Source organism: Oncorhynchus mykiss, chromosome 11 (assembly GCF_013265735.2).
Source record: "Oncorhynchus mykiss isolate Arlee chromosome 11, USDA_OmykA_1.1, whole genome shotgun sequence".
In the NCBI taxonomy this organism is placed as follows: domain Eukaryota; kingdom Metazoa; phylum Chordata; class Actinopteri; order Salmoniformes; family Salmonidae; genus Oncorhynchus; species Oncorhynchus mykiss.
In genome coordinates this window covers 9,239,374-9,261,823 of record NC_048575.1, presented here as the reverse complement: position 1 = coordinate 9,261,823, position 22,450 = coordinate 9,239,374, and the positions used below count along the sequence as shown (strand labels likewise).

Sequence of the window (22,450 nt, the reverse complement as noted above, 5' to 3'; positions counted from 1 at the left end):
TGGAACCAAAAATCTTACATTTTTACTCCAGGCCAAAGGACAGATTTCCCCCAGTCTCATGTCCATAACGTGTGTTTCTTTGGAAGTAATTCGACCATGAAGGCCTGATTCACACAGTCCCCTCTGAACAGTTGATGTTGAGATGTGTCTGTTACTTGAACTCTGTGAAGCATTTATTTGGGCTGCGATTTCTGAGGCTGGTAACTAATGAACTTATCCTCTGTAGCAGAGGTAACTCTGGGTCTTCCTTTCCTGTGGTGGTTGTCATGACAGCCAGTTTCATCGTTGATCATTTGAGACTGCACTTGAACGTTCAAAGTTCTTGACATTTTCCACATTGACTGACCTTCATGTCTGAAAGTAATGGACTGTCATTTCTCTTTGCTTATTTTAGCTTTTCTTGCCATAATATGGGCTCCCGAGTGGTGCAGTGGTCTTAGGCACTGCATCTCAGTGCAAGAGGCGTCAGTCATTACAGTCCCTGGTTTGATTCCAGGCTGTTTCACGTCTGGCCGTAATTATGTAGGCGCACAATTGGCCCAGCTTTGGCCGGGGTAGGCAGTCATTGTAAATAATAGTTTGTTCTTAACTGACTTGCCTAGTTAAATAAAGGTTCAATTTAAAATTGGAAGAAAAGAAAATGATGGGCTTAGCCCTATTTGGTGAAAGACCATCTTCTGTATACCATCCCTACCTTGTCACAACACAACTGATTGGCTGAAACGCATTAAGAAGGAAAGAAATTCCACAAATTAACTTTTAACAAGGCACACCTGTTAATTGAAATGGATTCCAGGTGACTACCTCATGAAGCTGGTTGAGAGAATACCAAGAGTGCAAGGCTGTCATCAAGGCAAAGGGTGGCTAATTTGAAGAATCTCAAATATAAAATATATTTTGATTTGTTTAACACTTTTGGTTAGTACATGATTCCATATGTGTTATTTCATAATTTTGATGTTTTCACTATTCTACAATGTAGACAATAGTAAAAGAGAGAATCCTTGAGTAGGTGTGTCTAAACTTTTGACTGTATATAATTAGTAGAAAATTATACTTCTTGCTTTTGAAAATGCAAATAATTTTGTTCACTTATAAGGAATAGGAAGTACATCACATGCCATTGTCCAACTTGAATTGCAACACTTCAGTTTGTCAGAACTCACTATGGGTGTGATATCATCTCCTTTTCTGTGATCGCTTTTCAAGATCGTAAGGCAAGTGTCGACTTCTTCACTATCTTTTCAATTTAATGTTAAGAATCACTGAACTGTTATGACTGGTAATGATTTGAAATGCTGCTGCTGTTGGTTCATGTTATAGCTTCACAACTGAAAGCCATACACTGCGTTCAGAAAGTATTCAGACCCCTTTCCTTTTTCCACATTTTGTTACTTTAGTCTCATTGTAAAATGCATTAAATTATTTTTCCTTATCAATCCACACACAATACCCCATAATGACAAATCATTTCTAAAAAATGGTTTTTGTTTTTGTTATTATGGGGTATTGTGTGTAGATTGAGGGGAGACGACAATTTCATCCATTTTAAACAACATAACAACGAGGGGAGAAAAGTCAAGAGGTCTGAATCATTTCCGAATGCACTGTACGCATTAAGGTTCAATGTAATACATTTGAGTAATTTAGCAGAGACACTCTTATCCAGAACGACATACAGTTGGTGCATTCATCTTATGATAGTCAGGTGATAGTCAGGTACATACATTCATAGTAAGTACACTCAAGCAGGTATCAGTCAGAGCTAGTGTGTGTGTGTGTGTGTGTGTGTGGGGTGGGGGGTCAAGTGCGGATGTTAGTTCACAAAAGGCCTTTTTGAGGTCAGGCTGTGAAAGGGGGGAGGGGGGGGGGGTGCTGTGGGATTATTTAAAATGCCCTGAAGGGGTAGGGTTTCTGATGTTTTCGCAAGATGGGCAGGTAGCTTCAGGGGGAAGCTGGTTCCAGCATTGGGGTGCCAGGACAGAAAAGGGCTTGGACAGCCTGAGCGGCAGCTGCCCTCCTGTAGGGGTGGGAGAATGGAGTGCTCAGGTGTTGGGTTTGAGCCTGAAGGTAAGGAGGGGCAGTGTGTTGAGTTACTAAATGTGTGTATGTTTGTACTGTTTCAGGTGATCAGTAGTGTGTGAGTTCTCACATGGCTTGTCCTGAGAACATGTTTTTTCTCATTGTCCTCTTTATATCAGGTGAGTCTTACACACAACGACAACTAGTTATGAAAGTACAAGGGATGATGTTTCATACTATGAGCTGTATTCCCATCTGTCTCAATGTATAGAAAAGCAGAGTTTAATAGTCTGGATTCAAACATTGTGCTCCAGATATGTTCATGGTCCAGTTTAGGGCATGGAGTCGTGACATCAGGAATCACCTGTACATTGAAATGAGTTCATATTTTTTGCTGCAGAGAGAGTGACTGTACTGAAAAGATCATATTACATCCCTGATGTTGTACTTTATGTTGCAGGTGTTCTGGCCTGCTTTGGTCGAAGAGATTTGATCGCCACAATGCCAGATGGACTGGATGTAGTGACTGGCTCCTGTATGCAAATCCCATGTTCATTTGATATTCCTGACCCACAGAAAACATTTAACAGCGCAATACTACTCTCTGGATTGTGGATTAAAGAAAACCCAAACTTTGGTGAGCGTCCGGACAGAGTGATATTTAACAGTAGCGAGATGTTCAACAGATATCAAGGGAAGATAACTGGAAACATGTCCCAGAAGAACTGCACCACAGTCTTCTTCAATGTCACCACCAGTTACTCTGATATATACTTCTTCAGGATTGAGAGTCAACCATACCGTGCAACAGACACTGAAAAGTCTGTTAAAATAGTTGTCAGTGGTAAGAGACAATTTATCTTTTAACCAACAATTTTTTTCCAGTTTAGATTCCTTGCATCAAAGATAAGAGTTGAACAAGTGGACAGTTTAACTGTTAGTGTAAAATATATTTATCTACAATGTATTACAGATTTGCCTTCCAGTCCTATCATTACTGTCTCAGGTGAGGTGAAGGAAAGGACCCCGGTCAGTTTGAACTGCTCTGCTGTCGCTCCCTGTCCTGAACACCCCCCTGAGCTGACATGGACTCTCCCAACACAGTTTACATCTAAGAACCAACTGCAGGAGAATCCAGACCGAACCAATTCAGTTCTCTCCACGGTGACCTTCACTCCATCATACCTTCATCATGAGAAGAACATCACTTGTACTGCAGTCTACCCAGTAGGGACAAGCAACAAGACAGCTGAACATAACATGATGCTTAACGTTTCATGTAAGATTTAGTAACCGGTTCCTGTAGAATAGATCATTCTATCATGTTTCACTGATGATTGTAATATAGTGGTTTTAAAGAGACTATTCAATATACCATATCCAGATACATTCTAAATGAACCCCTCTCCCCCAGTCTCTCCTAAGGACACATTGGCCTCCATCAGTCCAGATGATTCAGTATCAGTGGGCAGCTGTGTTAATCTGACCTGCAGCAGTACTGCCAACCCTCCTGTGACAAACTTCACCTGGTTCCAGATCAGTGGGGGTAAAACAACACAGGTTGCATCTGGACAGAGTTACACCCTCAATGTGACTGCTGGTGATGGAGGACTGTACTACTGTGAAGGAAGAAATAGTCACGGCTGTGGGAAGTCGAATGAAGTGCAGCTGGCTATAAAAGGTAAAATGGGCACGTAGGGCACAATCGTAGGTTAGATATACAATATATATTCAAAAGTATGTGGACACCCCTTCAAATGCGTGGATTCAGCTATTAAATCCTCACATGTTTTGCTGACATGTGTTTAAAATCGAGCACACAGCCATGCAATCTCTGTAGACAAACATTGGCAGTAGGACTGCAACATTCACTACCGAGTTCCAAACTGCCTTTGGAAGCAACGGCAGCACAATAACTGTTTTTTGAGGGGTTCATGAAATGGGTTTCCATGGCTGAACAGCCGCACACAAGCCTAAGATCACTATGCACAGTTCCAAGAATCAGCTGCAGTGGTGTTAAGCTCACTGCCATTGGACTCTGGAGAAGTGGAAATCCGTTCTCTGGCGTGTTGAAAATACGATTCAACATCTGGCAGTCCGGTGGACAAATCTGGGTTTTGACAGATTCCAGGAGAACATTACCTGCCCCAATGCATAGTGCCAACTGTAAAGTTTGGTGGATGAGGAATAATGGTCTGGGGCTGTTTTTCATGGTTTGGGCTGGGCCCCTTAGTTCCAGTGAAGGGAATTCTTAACGCTACAGCATACAATGACATTCTATATTCCATATTAATGCCCATGATTTTGGAATGAGATGTTCGACGAGCAGGTGTCCACATACTTTTGGTCATGTAGTGTACTTGAGAGATCTTTTTGTGAGAATTGACCATAATATGTGCTGTATTTTCAGGGCAAGAAGAGCCAAAAACCTCAGGGGTTGGTTTCTGGTTTCTGATTTCTGGGGTTGCAGCAGGAACTCTGGGGGCCATTTTGCTTATCAGCCTGATCAGTCTTTTTGTATGGTAAGAACTATTCCTGGCATCAACGCAAAACAATTGTATTTCTGCTGTGTTTGTGCTTTTGCATATGGAAACCCTCTCAGTGCATTCAGAATACCTTTCTAAATGTCTTCCAGGAGGAGAAACTCGAGGCTCCACGATGGACTTGAAAGGACAGACAATTCACAGGGACAGGTGGGAATAAGGCTTAACTTACAAAACCATCTACAAAGTGTGTCTAAGGAAGTACTGAATTAATGCTGAAACTATTTAAAGCCATGAGGTTAACATCATGTCAGAGGAAGTTTAGGGGGAGATAACCACACCGAAAGCAATGCCACATCCTGTAAGAACATGAAATAATAACAGAATAGTTGTTGGACTTTGACAGTGTTTTGTTTAGATTGGAGCTCATTTGTTGACAAAATGAAATTCTTTACTCCTGTCAGCATCCACTCAGTATGTGTTGTGTAACCTGCTGAACTTAGTTTTAGACATTACTGAGCTTAAAACTTTACACCAGTTCCTCTCTCTGTGTTCTCTCCACAGAACTCCCCGGTTGGGACAGTGTGTACTAACCAGGCCACAGCCGGAGAGGAACCAGAGGAACTTGCAGAATACCAGCCTGAAGAGATCCACTATGGTGAAATAGACTTCTCCAAACTACAGACCAAAGAGACCCCAGCTGCAGCCCAGGACAGGGTCCAGGGACAGGAGAGTGAGTACGCTGAAGTCAAAGTGAACAGAAGAGTGGCTCAGGAACCCCATCTTAACTACCTAGATGGGCTTTATGCACAAGTGAATTAACAAGGTGGAGGTTAAGTATTTTGGCAATTGGGTATTAAGTGTTTTTATGTACAGTATTATCATTGTGTATTAGTTTCTATTGGTACTTTTGTTACATTTATAATTGTGTGCTCTTAGATTATCTGCATATTTGTAAAATTTGCTGGGATGAAAAGTGTTTAACTGTTACTATAGTGTTGATATGATGATGCAGGCTACTCTTTATTTTTGACCATTTATTTTGAGTGTTGAGTTCACAGAGCATCTGTTTAATGGGTTCCAGTATAGAGGAACTGCTGAGTTCAACTAGCTCACTGAAGGCAGTTTAAGACCATATAAAGTCAATGATGACTGAGGAGAGAAGACACAGTTAGTTGGAGAGACAGTGGTCTGATACAAGACAGGAAGTTGGTGCAGTAAGTCGACATGATGGCAGAATGGTGTTAACATCTACTAGTCACTGTTTCTCTTATTATTTTGTGCCGTTCCCAGAATAACAATAATATCTATTTTCAGTTTATATATATTTAGAAGTAATTGTTTCAGTTTTTCTGTTGAGTGTTAAATCGAAGAAACAATTGAGACTGAATTTCAGGTTGTTTATTAATTGCCCTGCAATAAACCTTTACATTCAATTCCCATGAAATATTTTGGTGTTATTGGTCCAACATTTAACATCTCATTAAAATGGATTCTATTGAGATGTTCACTGTTCTACACACAATGTGGAATTATGTTTTTAGACATAAAAATGAAAAGCTGAAAGTCAATATGTGTTCAACACCTTTTCTATGGCAAGCCTAAATAAGTTCGGGAGTAAAGATTTACTTAACTTGTCACATGAGTTGCATGGATTCACTCTGTGTGCAATACTAGTGTTTAACATGATTTTTAAATGACTACCTCGTCTCTGTACCCCACACATACAATTATCTGTAAGATCCCTCAGTCAAGCAGCAACTTTCAATCCAGCTTTTCCATTGCCTCACAAAGAAAGGCACCTGTTTCTAGATGGTTAAAAATAAAATAAATCTGACATTGAAAACCCCTTTGAGCGTAGTGAGTTTATTAATTACACTTTGGATGGTTTATCAATACACCCAATCACTACAAAGATACAGGCGTCCTTCTTAACTCAGTCGCCGGAGAGGAAAAATACTGCACAGGGATTTCACCCACAGGAGGTTGGTGGCACATTATTTGGGGAGAACGTACTCGTGGTAATGACTGGAGCAGAACAGGTGGAATGGTACCAAATACATCCAACACGTTTTCCATGTGTTTGATTCCATTCCATTTGCTCCGTTCCAGACATTATTATGAGTTGTCTTCCCCTCAGCAGCCTCCACAGATTTCACCATAAGGCCAATGGTGACTTTAAAACAGTTACATAGTTTAATGGCTGTGATTGTGAGAAAATTGAGGATGGATCAACAACATGTTAGTTACTCCGTAATCCAAACCTAAATGAGAGACTGAAATGATGGAAACGTACCGAATAAAAAATATTCCTAAACATGCATTCTGTTTGCAATTAGTCACTAATGTAAAACTGCAAAACATTTGGATAAGAAATTCACTCTATGTCCAACATATCGTTGAGTACCACACTTCATCTTTTCAAGCATGGTGATGGCTGCAATATGTTATGGGTATGCTTGTCATCAAGTGTTCTAGGATAATAATAAATGGAATATAGCTAAGCAAAGGCAAAACTAGAGAAAAACCTGATTTAGACTTCTTTTCAAAAGACACTGGGACACAAATTCACTTTTCAGCAGGTCAATAACCTAAAACAAAAAGCCAAATATACACCAGAGTTGCTTACTATGACAATATTGTATGTTCCTAATTGTCCAAGTTACAGTTTTGATCGGCTTGAAAATCTATGGCACCCCTTGAAAATGGCTGTCTAGCAATGATCAACAACCAATTTGAAAGAGCTTGAAGAATTTAAAAAAAGAATAATGTGCAAATATTGTAGATTCCAGGTGTGCAAAGCTCTTATAGACTTACCCAGAAAGACTCACAGCTGTAATCACTGCCAGAGGTGATTCTAATGTAACAGTTTCACTTCCGTCCCTCTCCTCGCCTCTATTTGGGCTTGAATGAAGGACCCTCTTTCAACAACTGCTTCCCAAGAAGCATCGTTAGCCATCGCTCCACAAAAGCCACGTTCCCTGCAGAGCAAGGGGAACAACTACTTCAAGGTCTCAGATTGAAATGCTGTTAGCACACACCACGCTAACTAGCTAGCCATGTCACATCGGTTACACTCACCCCCCTTTTGACCTCCTCCTTTTCCGCAGCAACCAGTGATCCGGGTCATCTGCATCAATGTAACAGTATAACCAGCCATCAAGGACACCACGTGGTGTCAGAGGAAGGCCCTAAAATGTGTATATGATTTATTTTTAATGACAGATACTTTGTTTAATTCTATTTAATTTTGTACCAATTTTTCCCCCCAATTTTGTGGTATCCAATTGGTAGTAACAGTCTTGTCTCATCGCTGTCCCTTACGGACACAGGGGATGCAAAGGTTGTGCGTCCTTCGAAACACAACCCAACCAAGCTGCACTGCTTCTTGACACAATGCCTGCTTAACCTGGAAGCCATCCACAACAATGTGTCAGAGGAAACAACATACACCTGGCGACGTGTCAGCGTGCACCTGGCCCGCCCCATGAGTCGTTAGAGCGCGATGGGACAAGGACATCCCTGTGGGTCAAACCCTCCCCTAACCCAGACGACGCTGGGCCATTTGACACCCCCCCCCTTTTATGCTGTTGTTTATTATCTATGCCTAGTCACTTTACCCCTACCTCCTTGTACATATTACCTCAATTACCTGGACTACCCTGTAACCTGTACCATATTCTCCCCCCTGAAATCATGTTACAGGAAGGGCAAATAGATAAATATGCTGAACATTATATGAATCACTCTAAACTGAATCTGAACTTTATTCTTCTTAAATATCCCCATTACATGTCTATTTTCATGTGTGTATAGTTGGGAGTTATTATGTCATTTTGTTTTGAGTGTTGTTCAAGAGACACAAATGAGGCTGCATTTGAGGTTGTTCATTAATTGCACTGTAATAAAAACCCACCTGCTGGGTAAAGTACGTCCTCAGCTCCTGGGTCTCCTTCTCCCAGAAGGCCTTGGGCAGGTCCAAGAGGGTTTTGCATAGAAGGGATCCATCCTTCTGTCAAAATGGACTTTTCCTCGCAAATGTAGGAGAACTTGTGCAGCAGGTTGGGAGAATTAACGTAGCAGGTTAGGATAATTAGATTAAGGTATGAAAAAGGATTAGGGTTAGCTAAAATAATACATAAAATCAACTTAAGAACCTCAATTTGACAAAAGCTGTATCCCATCTAGACATGACCGTCGGGGAGGTACACCTTGCCCTGAAGGTTGATGGCTCCCTCCTGTGGCTCCCAGCCCACCATGCTCTTCCTGGCAGATAGAAGTGATGTAATGAAAGAGGAAGTGGGTGCAGGAGAAATGTAGAAGTGTGTGATAATCCATCAGCTACAATTACAGTTACTCTGTTTCAGACAAACGTCTGTTTTTCATTCTGAAAGATAATGTGAGAACCGGGTATCTTTTACTGAACTCAAATTTAACTTATCAAGTTTGATGGATTTTGGTTTATGATTTAGCTACATAAAAAAAATAATCTCACACAAATTCCCATTCAAGCCTGTGAGATAGAGGAGAGGGAGAAGGTTATATTGCAGCACGTTTCCATTGTTGTATCAAGGGCGAACTTGACTACTTGGGGGCCTGTAACAAAATGCTGTAAAGGGGTCCCCTTCCCCTAAAAGGGTTATTTACCCACCACACATACATTAACTGCAATGAATATTATTATCCCACAATGAAAAATATATTGTGTATAAGTGCTTCATTTCTGGCAGTAATGAAATGTATAGGCTATATAATGCTGTTGAGTCAGTGGCTGACACACACTTTGTGTGTAGAATCAGTCAGTGGGCAGCTGGGGTCCATTTCATTTGAAACTGGTGAAACATGGATCAGGCCAACTCTGCAATGTTTCAAGTAACTGAGACTAATTGTTCTGGAGTAGAAGGTTCAATAGAAAATTACAATGTTCTAAATGCTTAAATTAGCATACCATGTTTTCACAACTGATGTTGACACCCATCACATAGACTATTCAACATCCTGTCATATAAATGCACTTATTAGGAAGTACGTCACTGATGAGATGTGAGATGTGCCACATGAATTTCAGCACTTTAGTTAGTCAGAACACACTATGTGTGTGTGACAGTCTCTCCTGTGGACTGTTTACATCAGTGTAAGGCAAGTGTCAACTACTACTATCTTATCTTTATATTTTAATGTTCAAACTAAATTAAGGAAATTAATTACAAGTAATGAAATTCAAAATGTTCAATATGCGGCTGTTAGTTCATGAAGAACTGAAGAACCTATGTGACTATGGACTAAAGCTTCAATGTGATACAGTGTGTGTCATGTGAGCTACTCTACCAGGAAGTGAATGTTTGTACTGTTTCAGGTGATCAGTAGTGTGTGAGTTCTCACATGACTTGTCCTGAGAACATGTTTTTTCTCATTGGTCTCTTTATATCAGATGAGTCTTCCACACAACAACAACTAGTTATGAATCAGACATAAAGGATTAACCAGAAATCATGATATGTGATGGGATGCGCTATATTCCAGCTTTTTAATTCTGTAGTAAAGTGTAAAGTTAATTCCTGATTAGTGCAGTTTAATAGTCTGGATTTAAACTGTGCCGTGAAAAGGTTTTTCCCCCTTTCAAATGTTTCTACTTTTGCTTGTTTTTGAAAGTAAATGTTTGATATTATATCAGATATTCAATCTAAAGTTAATATTAGATAAATGGAACCTGAAAGAACAAATAACACAACAATTACAATCTCATTTCATTTATTTCATTAACAAAGTTATGCAACACCCAATGCCCCTGTGTGAAAAAGTGATTGTCCCCTAACACTCAATTACTTGTTGTGCCTCCTTTAGCTACAATGACTCCATACACTTCCCATACACTTCCCATACACTTCCCATACACTTCCCATACACAACCATTCACAACCATACACAACCATACACTTCCCATACACTTCCCATACACAAACATACACTTCTCATACACTTCCCATACACAACCATACACTTCCCATACACTTCCCATACACAACCATACACTTCTCATACACTTCCCATACACAACCATACACTTCCCATACACTTCCCATACACAACCATACACTTCCCATACACAACCATAAACTTCCTGTAGTTGTTGATCAGTCTTTCACATCGCTGTGTAGGAATTTCGGACCACTCTCCCATATAGAACTGCTTTTTAACTCAGCGACATTTGTGGGTTTTCAAGCATGAACTGTCACAATGTCTCACTCAAATTGTTCCTCATAGTTTCTCATAGTTGGGGGCAAAGGAAAATAGGAAAAAGGAAAAACTCTGACTCAAAGATGAAGCAGCTATTGGATAATACCAATTTAGTGAGTTTCAAGATGCAATCATTGGCTGGAAAAACGCTAGGGTCTCTCTACTGAAGGAAGTGTTGCAGGTCACAAAATATAATTTAAAAGTCTGCATTAAGGTGTCTGTAATAGAATATACTTGTCTAAAATGAATATAGACATTAATACATGCGTTTCTATATCTTCCAACATCTGTTTTACACTGGAGGAGGAGTAACAAGATGGCTGTGCAGTTGCCTCCAAACAGAGGCCCCTGTCAGTCATCTAGGGTACATATCATTGGACTGAACTGATAAAACATCAGAACATCCCTGATGTTGTACTTTATATTACAGGTGTTTTGGCCTGTTTTGGTCAACGAGATTTGATCGTCACAATGCCAGATAGACTGGATGTACTGACTGGCTCCTGTGTGCAAATCCAATGTTCATTTGATGTTCCTGACCCAAAGAATACATTTAACAGCACAATACTACCCTCTGGAGTGTGGATTAAAGAAAACTCAAACTTTGGTAATCATCCGGACAGAGTGATATTTAACAGTAGTAAGACAGTCAACAGATATCAAGGGAAGATAACTGGAAACATGTCCCAGAAGAACTGCACCACAGTCTTCTTCAATGCAACCACCAGTTACTCTGATAAATACTACTTCAGGATTGAGAGTCGACCATTCCGTGCAACAGATCCTGATAAGTCTGTTAAAATAGTTGTCAGTGGTAAGAGACAATTTATCTTTAAAACCATTTTTTTCCCAGTTTAGATTCCTTGCATCAAAGATAAGAGTAGAACAAGTGGACAGTTTAACTGTTAGTGTGAAATAGATTTATCTACAATGTATTACAGATTTGCCTTCCAGTCCCATCATTACTGTCTCAGGTGAGGTGAAGGAAGGGACCCCTGTCATTTTGAACTGCTCTGCTGTCGCTCCCTGTCCCGAACACCCCCCTGAGCTGACATGGACTCTCCCAACACAGTTCACAACTGAGAACCAACTGCATAAGAATCCAGACCATACCAAATCAGTTCTCTCCACGGTGACCTTCACTCCGTCATATCTTCATCATGAGAAGAACATCACTTGTACTGCAGTCTACCCAGTAGGGACAAGCAACAAGACAGCTGAACATACCAAGATGCTTAACGTTTCATGTAAGATTTAGTCACAGGTTCCTGTAGAATAGATCATTCTATCATGTTTCACTGATGATTGTAATATTGTGGTTTTAAAGAGACTATTCAATATACCATATCCAGATACATTCTAAATGAACCCCTCTCCCTCAGTCTCTCCTAAGGACACCTCGGCCTTCATCAGTCCAGCTGATCCAGTATTAGTGGGCAGCTGTGTTAATCTGACCTGCAGCAGTACAGCCAACCCTCCTGTGACAAACTTCACCTGGTTCCAGATCAGTGGGGGTGAAACAACACAGGTAGCATCTGGACAGAGTTACTTCCTCAATGTGACTGTAGATGGAGGACTGTACTTCTGTGAAGGAAGAAATAGTCACGGCTGTGGGAAGTCGAATGAAGTGCAGCTGGCTATAAAAGGTAAAATGGGCACGTAGGGCACAATCGTAGGTTAGATATACAATATATATTCAAAAGTATGTGGACACCCCTTCAAATGCGTGGATTCAGTTATTAAAGCCTCACATGTTGCTGACAGGTGTTTAAAATCGAGCACACAGCTATGCAATCTCCGTAGACAAACATCGGCAGTAGGATGGCAAATTCACTACCGAGTTCCAAACTGCCTTTGGAAGCAATGGCAGCACCAGAACTGTTTGATGAGGGCTTCATGAAATGGGTTTCCATGGCAGAACAGCCACACACAAGCCAAAGATCACTATGTGCAGTGCCAAGAATCAGCTGCAGTGGTGTAAAGCTCACTGCCATTGGACTCTGGAGAAGTGGAAATCCGTTCTCTGGCGTGTTGAATATACGATTCACCATCTGGCAGTCCGGCGGATGAATCTGGGTTTTGATGGATTCCAGGTGAACACTACCTGCACCAAAGCATAGTGCCAACTGTAAAGTTTGGTGGATGAGGAATAATGGTCTGGGGCTGTTTTTCATGGTTTGGGCTGGGCCCCTTAGTTCCAGTGAAGGGAATTATTGACGCTACAGCATACAATGACATTCTATATTCCATATTAATGCCCATGATTTTGGAATGAGATGTTTGACGAGCAGGTGTCCACATACTTTTGGTCAGGTAGTGTACTTGAGAGATCTTTTTGTGAGAATTGACCATAATATGTGTTGTATTTTCAGGGCAAGAAGAGTCAAAAACCTCAGGGGTTGGTTTCTGGTTTCTGGTTTCTGGGGTTGCAGCAGGAACTCTGGGGGCCATTTTGCTTATCAGCCTGATCAGCCTTTTTGTATGGTAAGAACTATTCCTGGCATCAACGCAAAACAACTTTATTTCTGCTGTGTTTGTGCTTTAGCAAATGAAATCCCTCTCAGTGCATCCAGAATACCTTTCTAAATGTCTTCCAGGAGGAGAAACTCGAGGCTCCACGATGGACTTGAAAGGACAGACAGTCCACAGGGACAGGTGGGAATAAGGCTCAACTTACAAAACCATCAACAAAGTGTATCTAAGGAAGTACTGAATTAATGCTGAAACTATTTAAAGCCATGAGGTTAACATAGTTTCAGAGCAAGTTTAGGGGGAGATGACCATATCGAAAGCAATGCCACATCCTGTAATGACATGGAATGATAACAGAATGGCTGTTGGACTTTGACAGTGTTCACTGTCTTTACACCTGTCAGTTGAATTGACATTTTCATTGACATCCCCTCAGTGTGTGTTGTGTAACCTGCTGACCTTAGAGTTTTACACATTACTGAGCTTAGAGCTTTACACATGTTCCTCTCTCTGTGTTCTCTCCACAGAACTCCCCGGTTGGGACAGTGTGTACTAACCAGGCCACAGCCGGAGAGGAACCAGAGGAACCTGCAGAAGACCAGCCTGAAGAGATCCAATACGGTGACATAGACTTCTCCAAACTACAGACCAAAGAGACCCCAGCTGCAGCCCAGGACAGGGTCCAGGGACAGGAGAGTGAGTACGCTGAAGTCAATGTGACTGGGAGAGGGGCTCAGGAACCACCTCTTAACAACCTAGATGGGCTTTATGCACAAGTGAATAAAATAAGTAAGTGCTTGTTAATTATTTTTCCAATGGGTAGTAAGTGTTTTTATGTACAGTATTATCATTGTGTATCTGTTTTCTATTGGCACTTGTGTTACATTCATAATTGTGTGCTCTTTGATTATCTGCATATTTGTAGAATTTGCTGGGATGAAAAGTGTTTAACTGTTACTATAGTGTTGATATGATGATGTAGGCTACTCTTTATTTTGGACCATTTATTTTGAGTGTTGAGTTCACAGAGCATCTGTTTAATGGGTTCCAGTATAGAGGAACTGCTGAGTTCAACTAGCTCACTGAATGCAGTTTAAGACCATATAAAGTCAATGATGACTGAGGAGAGAAGACACAGTTAGTTGGAGAGACAGTGGTCTGATACAAGACAGGAAGTTGGGTGCAGTAAGTCGACATGATGGCAGAATGGTATTAACATCTACTAGTCACTGTTTATCTTCATATTTTGTGCAGTTGCCAGAATAACAATTTTATCTATTTTCAGTTTATATCTATTTAGAATTTATAGTTTCAGTTTTTATGTTGAGTGTTAAACAACATAATTAATTGAGGCTGAATTTAAGGTTGTTGATTAATTGCACTGCAATAAAAACCTTTACATTTAATTTCCATGAAATCTTTTGGTGTTATTGGTTCCTCTGCAACTGGATCCTGGACTTCTTGATGGGCCGCTCCCCAGGTGGTAAGGGTAGGAAACAACACATCTGCCTCTCTGATACTCAACACGGGGGTCCTTCAAGGGTGTGTGCTTAGTCCGCTCCTGTACTCCCTGTTCACCCATAACCGTGTGGCCAAGCACGACTCCTACACCATCATTAGCTTTGCAGACGAGACAACAGTGGTAGGCCTGATCACCAACAAAAATGAGACAGCCTATAGGGAGGAGGTCAGAGACCTGGCAGGGTGGTGACAGTATAACAACCTTTCACTCAAAGTGATCAAGACAAAGGAAGAGATGATCGTGGACTACAGGAAATGGAGGGCTGAGCACGCCCCCATTCTCATTGATGTGGCTGTAGTGGAGCAGGTTGAGAGCTTCAAGCTCCTTGGTGTCCACATCACCAACAAACTATCATTGTCCAAACACACCAAGACAGTCGTGAAGAGGGCACAACAACACCTATACCCCCTCAGGAGACTGAAAAGATTTGGACTGGGTCCTCAGATCCTCAAAAGGTTATACAGATGTATCGTGTCATTTTATTGTAATTAAGAATATAATATGTTTCTAAACACATTCATGTGGATGCTACCATGATTACGTATAGTCCTGGATGAATAGTGAATAATTATGAGTGAGAAACATCATACCCCCCCACCCCCCCAAATTGCTAACCTCCCTGTCATTGCAGAGGTGAGAGGTTAGCATGTCTTGGGGGTATGATATTTGTGCGTCTGTGAACAAAAGAGAAGAGATATCATTGATAAAGTCAATCATGAATCAATCAGGTTTAATACAAATTGCAACAGGTAGTCAACATCCATCATAGAAGCAGAGACAATGTCTTACTGGCCTCTTGGAGACAGTCCCTTTATTTCCTAATCAGACCAACAAATGTTCTGTAAACACCAGCCTCTTGGAGACAGTCCCTTTATTTCCTAACCAGACCAGCACATGTTCTGTAAACACCAGCCTTGGAGACAGTCCCTTTATTTCCTAATCAGACCAACACATGTTCTGTAAACACCAGCCTCTTGGAGACAGTCCCTTTATTTCCTAATCAGACCAACACATGTTCTGTAAACACCAGCCTCTTGGAGACAGTCCCTTTATTTCCTAATCAGACCAACACATGTTCTGTAAACACCAGCCTCTTGGAGACAGTCCCTTTATTTCCTAATCAGACCAACACATGTTCTGTAGACAGTCAAAACAAAAGGCAGTGGCTTTTTTAAAGTCAAAACAAAAGGCAGTGGCTTTTTTAACTACTACAGAATCAGTGTTTAACAGAATACAACAATAATCAGTATATCCTTCCTCCAGTCTGGCATCAATCACTATAATCAGTTATGAGTTTAATCCACAACATACAGCATTGAGTGTAGTGACCATCAACCCAAGTGTTACAAACAGCACACTGGAAATCATGTAACAGAAAGGTCAAATATATGAATATGTTGAACATGATATGAATCACTCTAAACTGAATCTGAACTTTATTCATCTTAAATATCCCCATTACATGTCTATGTTCATGTGTGTATTGTTGGGAGTTATTATGTTGTTTTATTTTTAGGGTTGTTCAAGAGACACAAATGAGGCTGCATTTGAGGTTGTTCATTAATTGCACTGTAATAAAAACCCACCTGCTGGGTAAAGTACGTCCTCAGCTCCTGAGACTCCTTCTCCCAGAAGGCCTTGGGCAAGTCCAAGAGGGTTTTGTGTAGAAGGGATACAGCTTTTTGTCAAAATGAACTTTTCCTAGCAAATGTAGGAGAACTTGTGCAGCAGGTTGGGAGAATTAACGTAGCAGGTTAGGATAATTAGATTAAGGTAAGAAAAAGGGTTAGGGTTAGCTAAACTAAAACATAAAATCAACTTAAGAACCTCAATTTGACAAAAGCTGTATCCCATCTAGACATGACCGTCGGGGAGGTACACCTTGCCCTGAAGGTTGATGGCTCCCTCCTGTGTCTCCTAGCCCACCATGCTCTTCCTGGCAGATAGAAGTGATGTAATGAAAGAGGAAGTGGGTGCAGGAGAAATGTAGAAGTGTGTGATAATCCATCAGCTACAATTACAGTTACTCTGTTTCAGACAAACGTCTGTTTTTCATGCTGAAAGATAATGTCAGAACCGGGTATCTTTTACTGAACTCAAATTTAACTTATCAAGTTTGATGGATTTTGGTTTATGATTTCGCTACATAAAAAAAATAATCTCACACAAATTCCCATTCAAGCCTGTGAGATAGAGGAGAGGCAGATGGTTGTATTGCAGCACGTTTCCATTGTTGTATCAAGGGCGAACTTGACTACTTAGGGACCTGTAACAAAATGCTGTAAAGGGGTCCCCTTCCCCTAAAAGGGTTATTTACCCACCACACATACATTAACTGCAATGAATATTATTATCCCACAATGAAAAATATATTGTGTATAAGTGTTTCATTTTGGGCAGTAATGAAATGTATAGGCCATATAATGCTGTTGAGTCAGTGGCTAACACACACTTTGTGTGTAGAATCAGTCAGTGGGCAGCTGAGGCTCATTTCATTTGAAACTGATGAAACATGGATCAGGCCAACTCTGCAATGTTTCAAGTAACTGAGACTAATTGTTCTGGAGTAGAAGGTTCATTAGAAAATTACAATGTTCTAAATGCTTAAATTAGCATACCATGTTTTCACAACTGATGTTGACACCCAGCACATAGACTATTCAACATCCTGTCATATAAATGCACTTATTAGGAAGTACGTCACTGCTGAGATGTGAGATGTGCCACATGAATTTCTTCTTACTGTTGTAAGGCAAGTGTCAACAACTTCACATCTTATCTCTATATTTTAGTAATGAGATTCAAAATGTTTAATGTGCGGCTGTTAGTTCATGTATTAGCTTCACAACTGAAGAACCTATGTGACTATGGACTAAAGTTTCAATGTGATACAATATGTGTCATGTGACCTACTCTACCAGGAAGTGAATGTTTGACCTGTTTCAGGTGATCAGTGTTGTGTGAGTTCTCACATGGCTTGTTGTGAGAACATGTTTTTTCTCATTGGCCTCTTTCTGTCAGGTGAGTCTTCCACTCAACAACAATTAGTTATGAATCAGACATAAAGGAATAACCAGAATTCATGATATTTTATGGGAGATGTGATATACTGGCTTTTTAATTGTGTAGAAAAGTATACAGTTCCTTCCTGATTAGTGTATTTTAACAGTCTGGATTCAAACAGTCCTGTGAAAATGTATTTTGCATATTTTTGATACTGAATGTTTTCAGTTATTCAATCAAAAGCTGATATTAGATAAATGGAAACTGAGTGAACAAATAACACAACATTTACATACTTATTTCATTCATTTCTTAAACAAAGTTATGCAACACCCAATGCCCCTGTGTGAAAAGTAATTGCTCCCTTATACTCAATAACTGGTTGTGCCTCCTTCAGCTGAAATGAAAACCAACTATACATTTCCTGTAGTTGTTGATCAGTCTCTCATGTTGCTGTGGAGGAATTTTGTCCCAATCTCCCATGTAGAACTGCTATAACTAAGCGACATTTGTGGGTTTTCAAGCATGAACTGTCACAATGTTTCATTTGGGATTAGGTCTGGACTTTGACTAGGCCATTCCAAAACTTTACATTTGGTACATTAAATACATTTTGATGTATTCCTGATTGTGTGTTTTGGAATGGTGACATAACCAGTTATTGAGTATAAGGTGGGAATTACTTTTCCACACAGGGGCGTGGGTGTTGCATAACTTTGTTAATGAAATATATTAAATAACTATAACTGTTTTTTTTGTTATTTGTAAACTCAAGTTCCCTTTATCTAATATTAGGTTTTGGATGAAGATCTGATAACAGTAAAAAAGAAGCAAAATAGAGAACCAGAAAGGGGGAAAACCTTTTCATGTCATTGTATGTTCATGTGAAACCGACGTCAGTGTTTGGTTAACAGTATACCTTCCACCACTGTCCCTGTCCCCATACCGGGCTCAAACTAGTGGTCATCTGCTCACAAACACACGTCACCTCACTCCTTGACAACACACCAACCAATTGAAAAATCACCTGTACATTGAAATAAATTCATATTAATGTTATTGGGAGAGACTGTACCAATGATGTGTATAAACCCTGGATCTCTAATGCTATATAACGGCCAATGAGAGACTATGAAACCACCGGTCTCTATATATGGTACTCCCCAGAAGAAGCAGTCCTCCATAATAATTAATGGAATTCTACAGTATTTAAATCAAATGTTTCAAGGACTATATTACATGTATTTCAGTATTTTGTTGTAGAAGGGACAGTAAAGTTAGTACTCTATAAATAAAATACTTTATCATCTTCACATGTTTATTTATTGTATTTGTTATGTTCAGGTGATATAAAAAGCATTATCTGGAGCACACCCAGAGAAAATGACTTAGTGTAGAGGTGCTGACTAACGGTGAATACACTGTAAGCTATAAAAACAAAGAGAGTTGAACACTCTCTATATATATATATAAACTCCCAGTCATTTATTGGGTAAAACTCCAACGTTTCGGCATCACTGTTCCTTCTTCAGGGTAAAGTCATGAATGTTTGAACCAGGTTATGTAGATAAACAGTGCAATTAGTGCAACCAATAACAATAGTGAGGGGTGTGTCATAATTATGAGGTTAATTAGAGTGAATTGAGTGAAACTGTTAAAAGACAATAGTTTACATCATATTGAATATATTAGCCTATTGTTATCATTAACATTAGAATAAGATAAACTCTAGAAAGAATACAAAATATTAGCCTATTGTTATCCTTAAAATTAGCATAAGATTAGCATCAACACACATTATTGTTTAATTTAATTTCAAATGTATTTAGTTGTTTTCAATTTCATAAAATGTTGTTACATGTAATCTTTTGGTTCATCAATAATGCACAATAAGCATCATCAACAGGGGAACATATTGGTTGTACGCTGATAAACTGTAGAAAGAATACATTCATTTAAAAGACTTCATCAAACGAATAGTTCATAAGAAGGGCCTGAGATCAAAGTCAATATTAAGACAGTAGGGGTAAATGTTTTATATACCTCCTCTCCTTGGTAGGCCAACATACTCAATGTGTGTGTATATGCGTGTGTTTTTGAGTGAGGAGATGGGATGGTTAGCTTCAACAAAGTGAGCTGCTACTGGATAGTCAGTGTTATTACACCTGATTGAGCTGCGGTGGTTGTCACACCCTGACCTTCGAGAGCTTTTTATGTCTCTATTTTGGTTTTGTCAGGGTGTGATTTGGGTGGGCATTCTATGTTCCTTTCTCTATGTTTTGTATTTCTTTGTTTTGGCCAGGTATGGTTCTCAATTAGGGACAGCTGACTATCGTTTTCTCTGATTGGGAACCATACTTAGGTAGCTTTTTCCCACCTATGTTTTGTGGGTAGTTGTTTTCTGTTTAGTGTTTTCTGCACCTGACAGGACTGTTTCAGTTTGCACTTTGGTCTTTTTGTGTCAGTGTTCAGTTAAATAAAGGTCATGAACTCTTACCACGCTGCTCTTTGGTCCGATTCCTCCTCATCAGACGACGACACACGTGACAGTGGTCAGCTATGCATTGTTTTAATTGTCTTTTCGGTTGTCCTACGTAGGCTTTTCCACATGAACATGTGATGAGACAGATTACTCCCCTTTCCTTGCAAGAGATGATACCCCTAACAGGGATGTTTCCGCCTGTATGTGGGTGTCTGAAGAAGGATGTTTGTGTAGTGCTATTGCACTGTGAGCATGAGCCACATTGGTATTTCCAATTTGGATTGTGTGTCAAGAGTGTCTGAGTGGGTTCAGGGGGCAGGTCAGATTCACTAAACTATCCTCAATATTGTGACCACACTTATAGACCACCAGTGAGGGATCCTTGAAGAGGTTTGCCATTCTATAGTCTGACTGCAGAATATGCCAGTGCTTTTTCAGGATTGCTTTCATTTTCTCTGAACACTTGGTTTACTTAGTGCAACAGACGTTGTTTTTCTTCTTTGGTTTAGTTTTTAGCAATTCTTCTTGTGATTTTTGAGATATTTTCATCACTACAGCATCAATAGTTTTTTCCATGTAGCCTCTGAATTTAAATGTATTTTTCATTTTCTTAGCATTGCTGTCAAAGTCTGACTATTGGACACAGATTTGTTTAACCCTGCATAACTGGCTATATGGTAGACCATTCCTGAGGGGAAGGGGATGCATACTATCCCCACGTAGCAGGGTATTGAGGTCTGTTGACTTTGTGTACAAGTCTGTATGTTATACATCATTCTCGTTGATGATCCATAAGTCCAGGTAGTTAATTTTTCTCTCAACAGTGAACAGTGAATTTGAGATATTCAGAGCCCTCGTTTAGCAGAGTTTGGAATTAATTTTGTTCCTGCTGACTTCCTTCCCAGAGCAAAAAGACATAATCTATGTATCTCTTCCATGAGAGGATTTTAGAAAGTAGGGAGTGTCTCTGTTTTGTGAGTGGTTCCTCAAATTGTTCCACATACATTTTCTCATAGTTGGGGGCAAAGGAAAATAGGAAAAAGGAAAAACTCTGACTCAAAGATGAAGCAGCTATTGGATAATACCATTTGAATGAGTTTCAAGATGCAATCATTGGCTGGAGAAACGCTAGGGTCTCTCTACTGAAGGAAGTGTTGCAGGTCACAAAATATAATTTAAAAGTCTGCATTAAGGTGTCTGTAATAGAATATACTAGTCTAAAACAAATATAGACATTAATAAATGCGTTTCTATATCTTCCAACATCTGTTTTACACTGGAGGAGGAGTAACAAGATGGCTGTGCAGTGGCTTCCAAACAGCGGCCCCTGTCAGTCATCTAGGGTTAATACACATCATTGGACTGAATTGAAAAAACATCAGAACCTCCCTGATGTTGTATTTTATGTAGCAGGTGTTTTGGCCCGCTTTGGTCAACGAGATTTGTCAACCAGTTACACTAATAAATACTACTTCACGATTGAGTCAACCATTCCGTGCAACAGACAATAAAACGTATGTTAATATAGTTGTCAGGGGTAAGAGACAATTGAACTTTTAACCCTCTATTTTTTCCAGTTTAGATTCCTTGCATCAAAGGTAAGAGTAGAACAAGTGGACAGTTTAACTATTAGTGTAAAATATATTTATCTGCAATGTATTACAGATTTGCCTTCCAGTCCCATCCTTAGGTGAGGTGAAGGAAGGGACCCCTGTCAGTTTGAACTGCTCTGCTGTCACTCCCTGTCCCGAACACCCCCCTGAGCTGACATGGACTCTCGCAAAACAGTTCACAACTGAGAACCAACTGCAGGAGAATCCAGACCAAACCATATCAGTTCTCTCCACGGTGACCTTCACTCCATCATATCTTCATCATGAGATGAACATCACTTGTACTGCAGTCTACCCAGTAGGGACACGCAACAAGACAGCTGAACATACCATGATGCTTAACGTTTCATGTAAGATTTAGTCACCGGTTCCTGAAGAATAGATCATTCTATCATGTTTTCACTGATGATTGTAATAGAGTGGTTTTGATGAGACTATTCAATATACCATATCCAGATACATTCTAAATTAACCCCTCTCCCTCAGTCTCTCCTAAGGACACCTCGGCCTCCATCAGTCCAGCTGATCAAGTATTAGTGGGCAGCTGTGTTAATCTGACCTGCAGCAGTACAGCCAACCCTCCTGTGACAACCTTCATCTGGTTCCAGATCTGTGG

The 22,450-nt window shown here is 40.1% G+C and overlaps 1 protein-coding gene and 1 long non-coding RNA gene across 7 annotated transcripts; both read left to right on the top strand.

Annotated features, from left to right (window-relative positions):
* The first annotated feature begins 1,065 nt into the window (after window positions 1–1,065).
* LOC110535233 (B-cell receptor CD22) lies at window positions 1,066–14,614 on the top strand. 6 transcript variants are annotated; one of them, XM_021620111.2, is made up of 8 exons: window positions 1,066–1,217; window positions 2,127–2,201; window positions 2,483–2,866; window positions 2,996–3,301; window positions 3,437–3,703; window positions 4,433–4,544; window positions 4,658–4,715; window positions 5,070–5,938. In XM_021620111.2, the coding sequence occupies exons 2-8, from the start codon at window positions 2,153–2,155 to the stop codon at window positions 5,325–5,327; spliced, it is 1,434 nt and encodes a 477-aa protein (XP_021475786.2). In that variant the 5' UTR covers window positions 1,066–1,217; window positions 2,127–2,152; the 3' UTR covers window positions 5,328–5,938. The 6 variants fall into 6 exon arrangements, with proteins under 6 accessions (XP_021475786.2, XP_036790689.1, XP_036790688.1 ...); XM_036934794.1 differs by lacking the exons at window positions 2,483–2,866; window positions 2,996–3,301; window positions 3,437–3,703; ... (1 more) ...; window positions 4,658–4,715; window positions 5,070–5,938 and adding exons at window positions 11,173–11,556; window positions 11,684–11,989; window positions 12,125–12,388; ... (1 more) ...; window positions 13,340–13,397; window positions 13,742–14,614 and having other exon boundaries at window positions 1,069–1,217; XM_036934793.1 differs by lacking the exons at window positions 2,996–3,301; window positions 3,437–3,703; window positions 4,433–4,544; window positions 4,658–4,715; window positions 5,070–5,938 and adding exons at window positions 11,684–11,989; window positions 12,125–12,388; window positions 13,115–13,226; window positions 13,340–13,397; window positions 13,742–14,614 and having other exon boundaries at window positions 1,073–1,217.
* Window positions 14,615–17,648: 3,034 nt separating this feature from the next.
* Window positions 17,649–22,450, top strand: LOC110535234. Its single transcript, XR_005034550.1, has 3 exons — window positions 17,649–17,757; window positions 21,887–22,184; window positions 22,321–22,450. It is a non-coding gene; the product is annotated as an uncharacterized LOC110535234 (long non-coding RNA).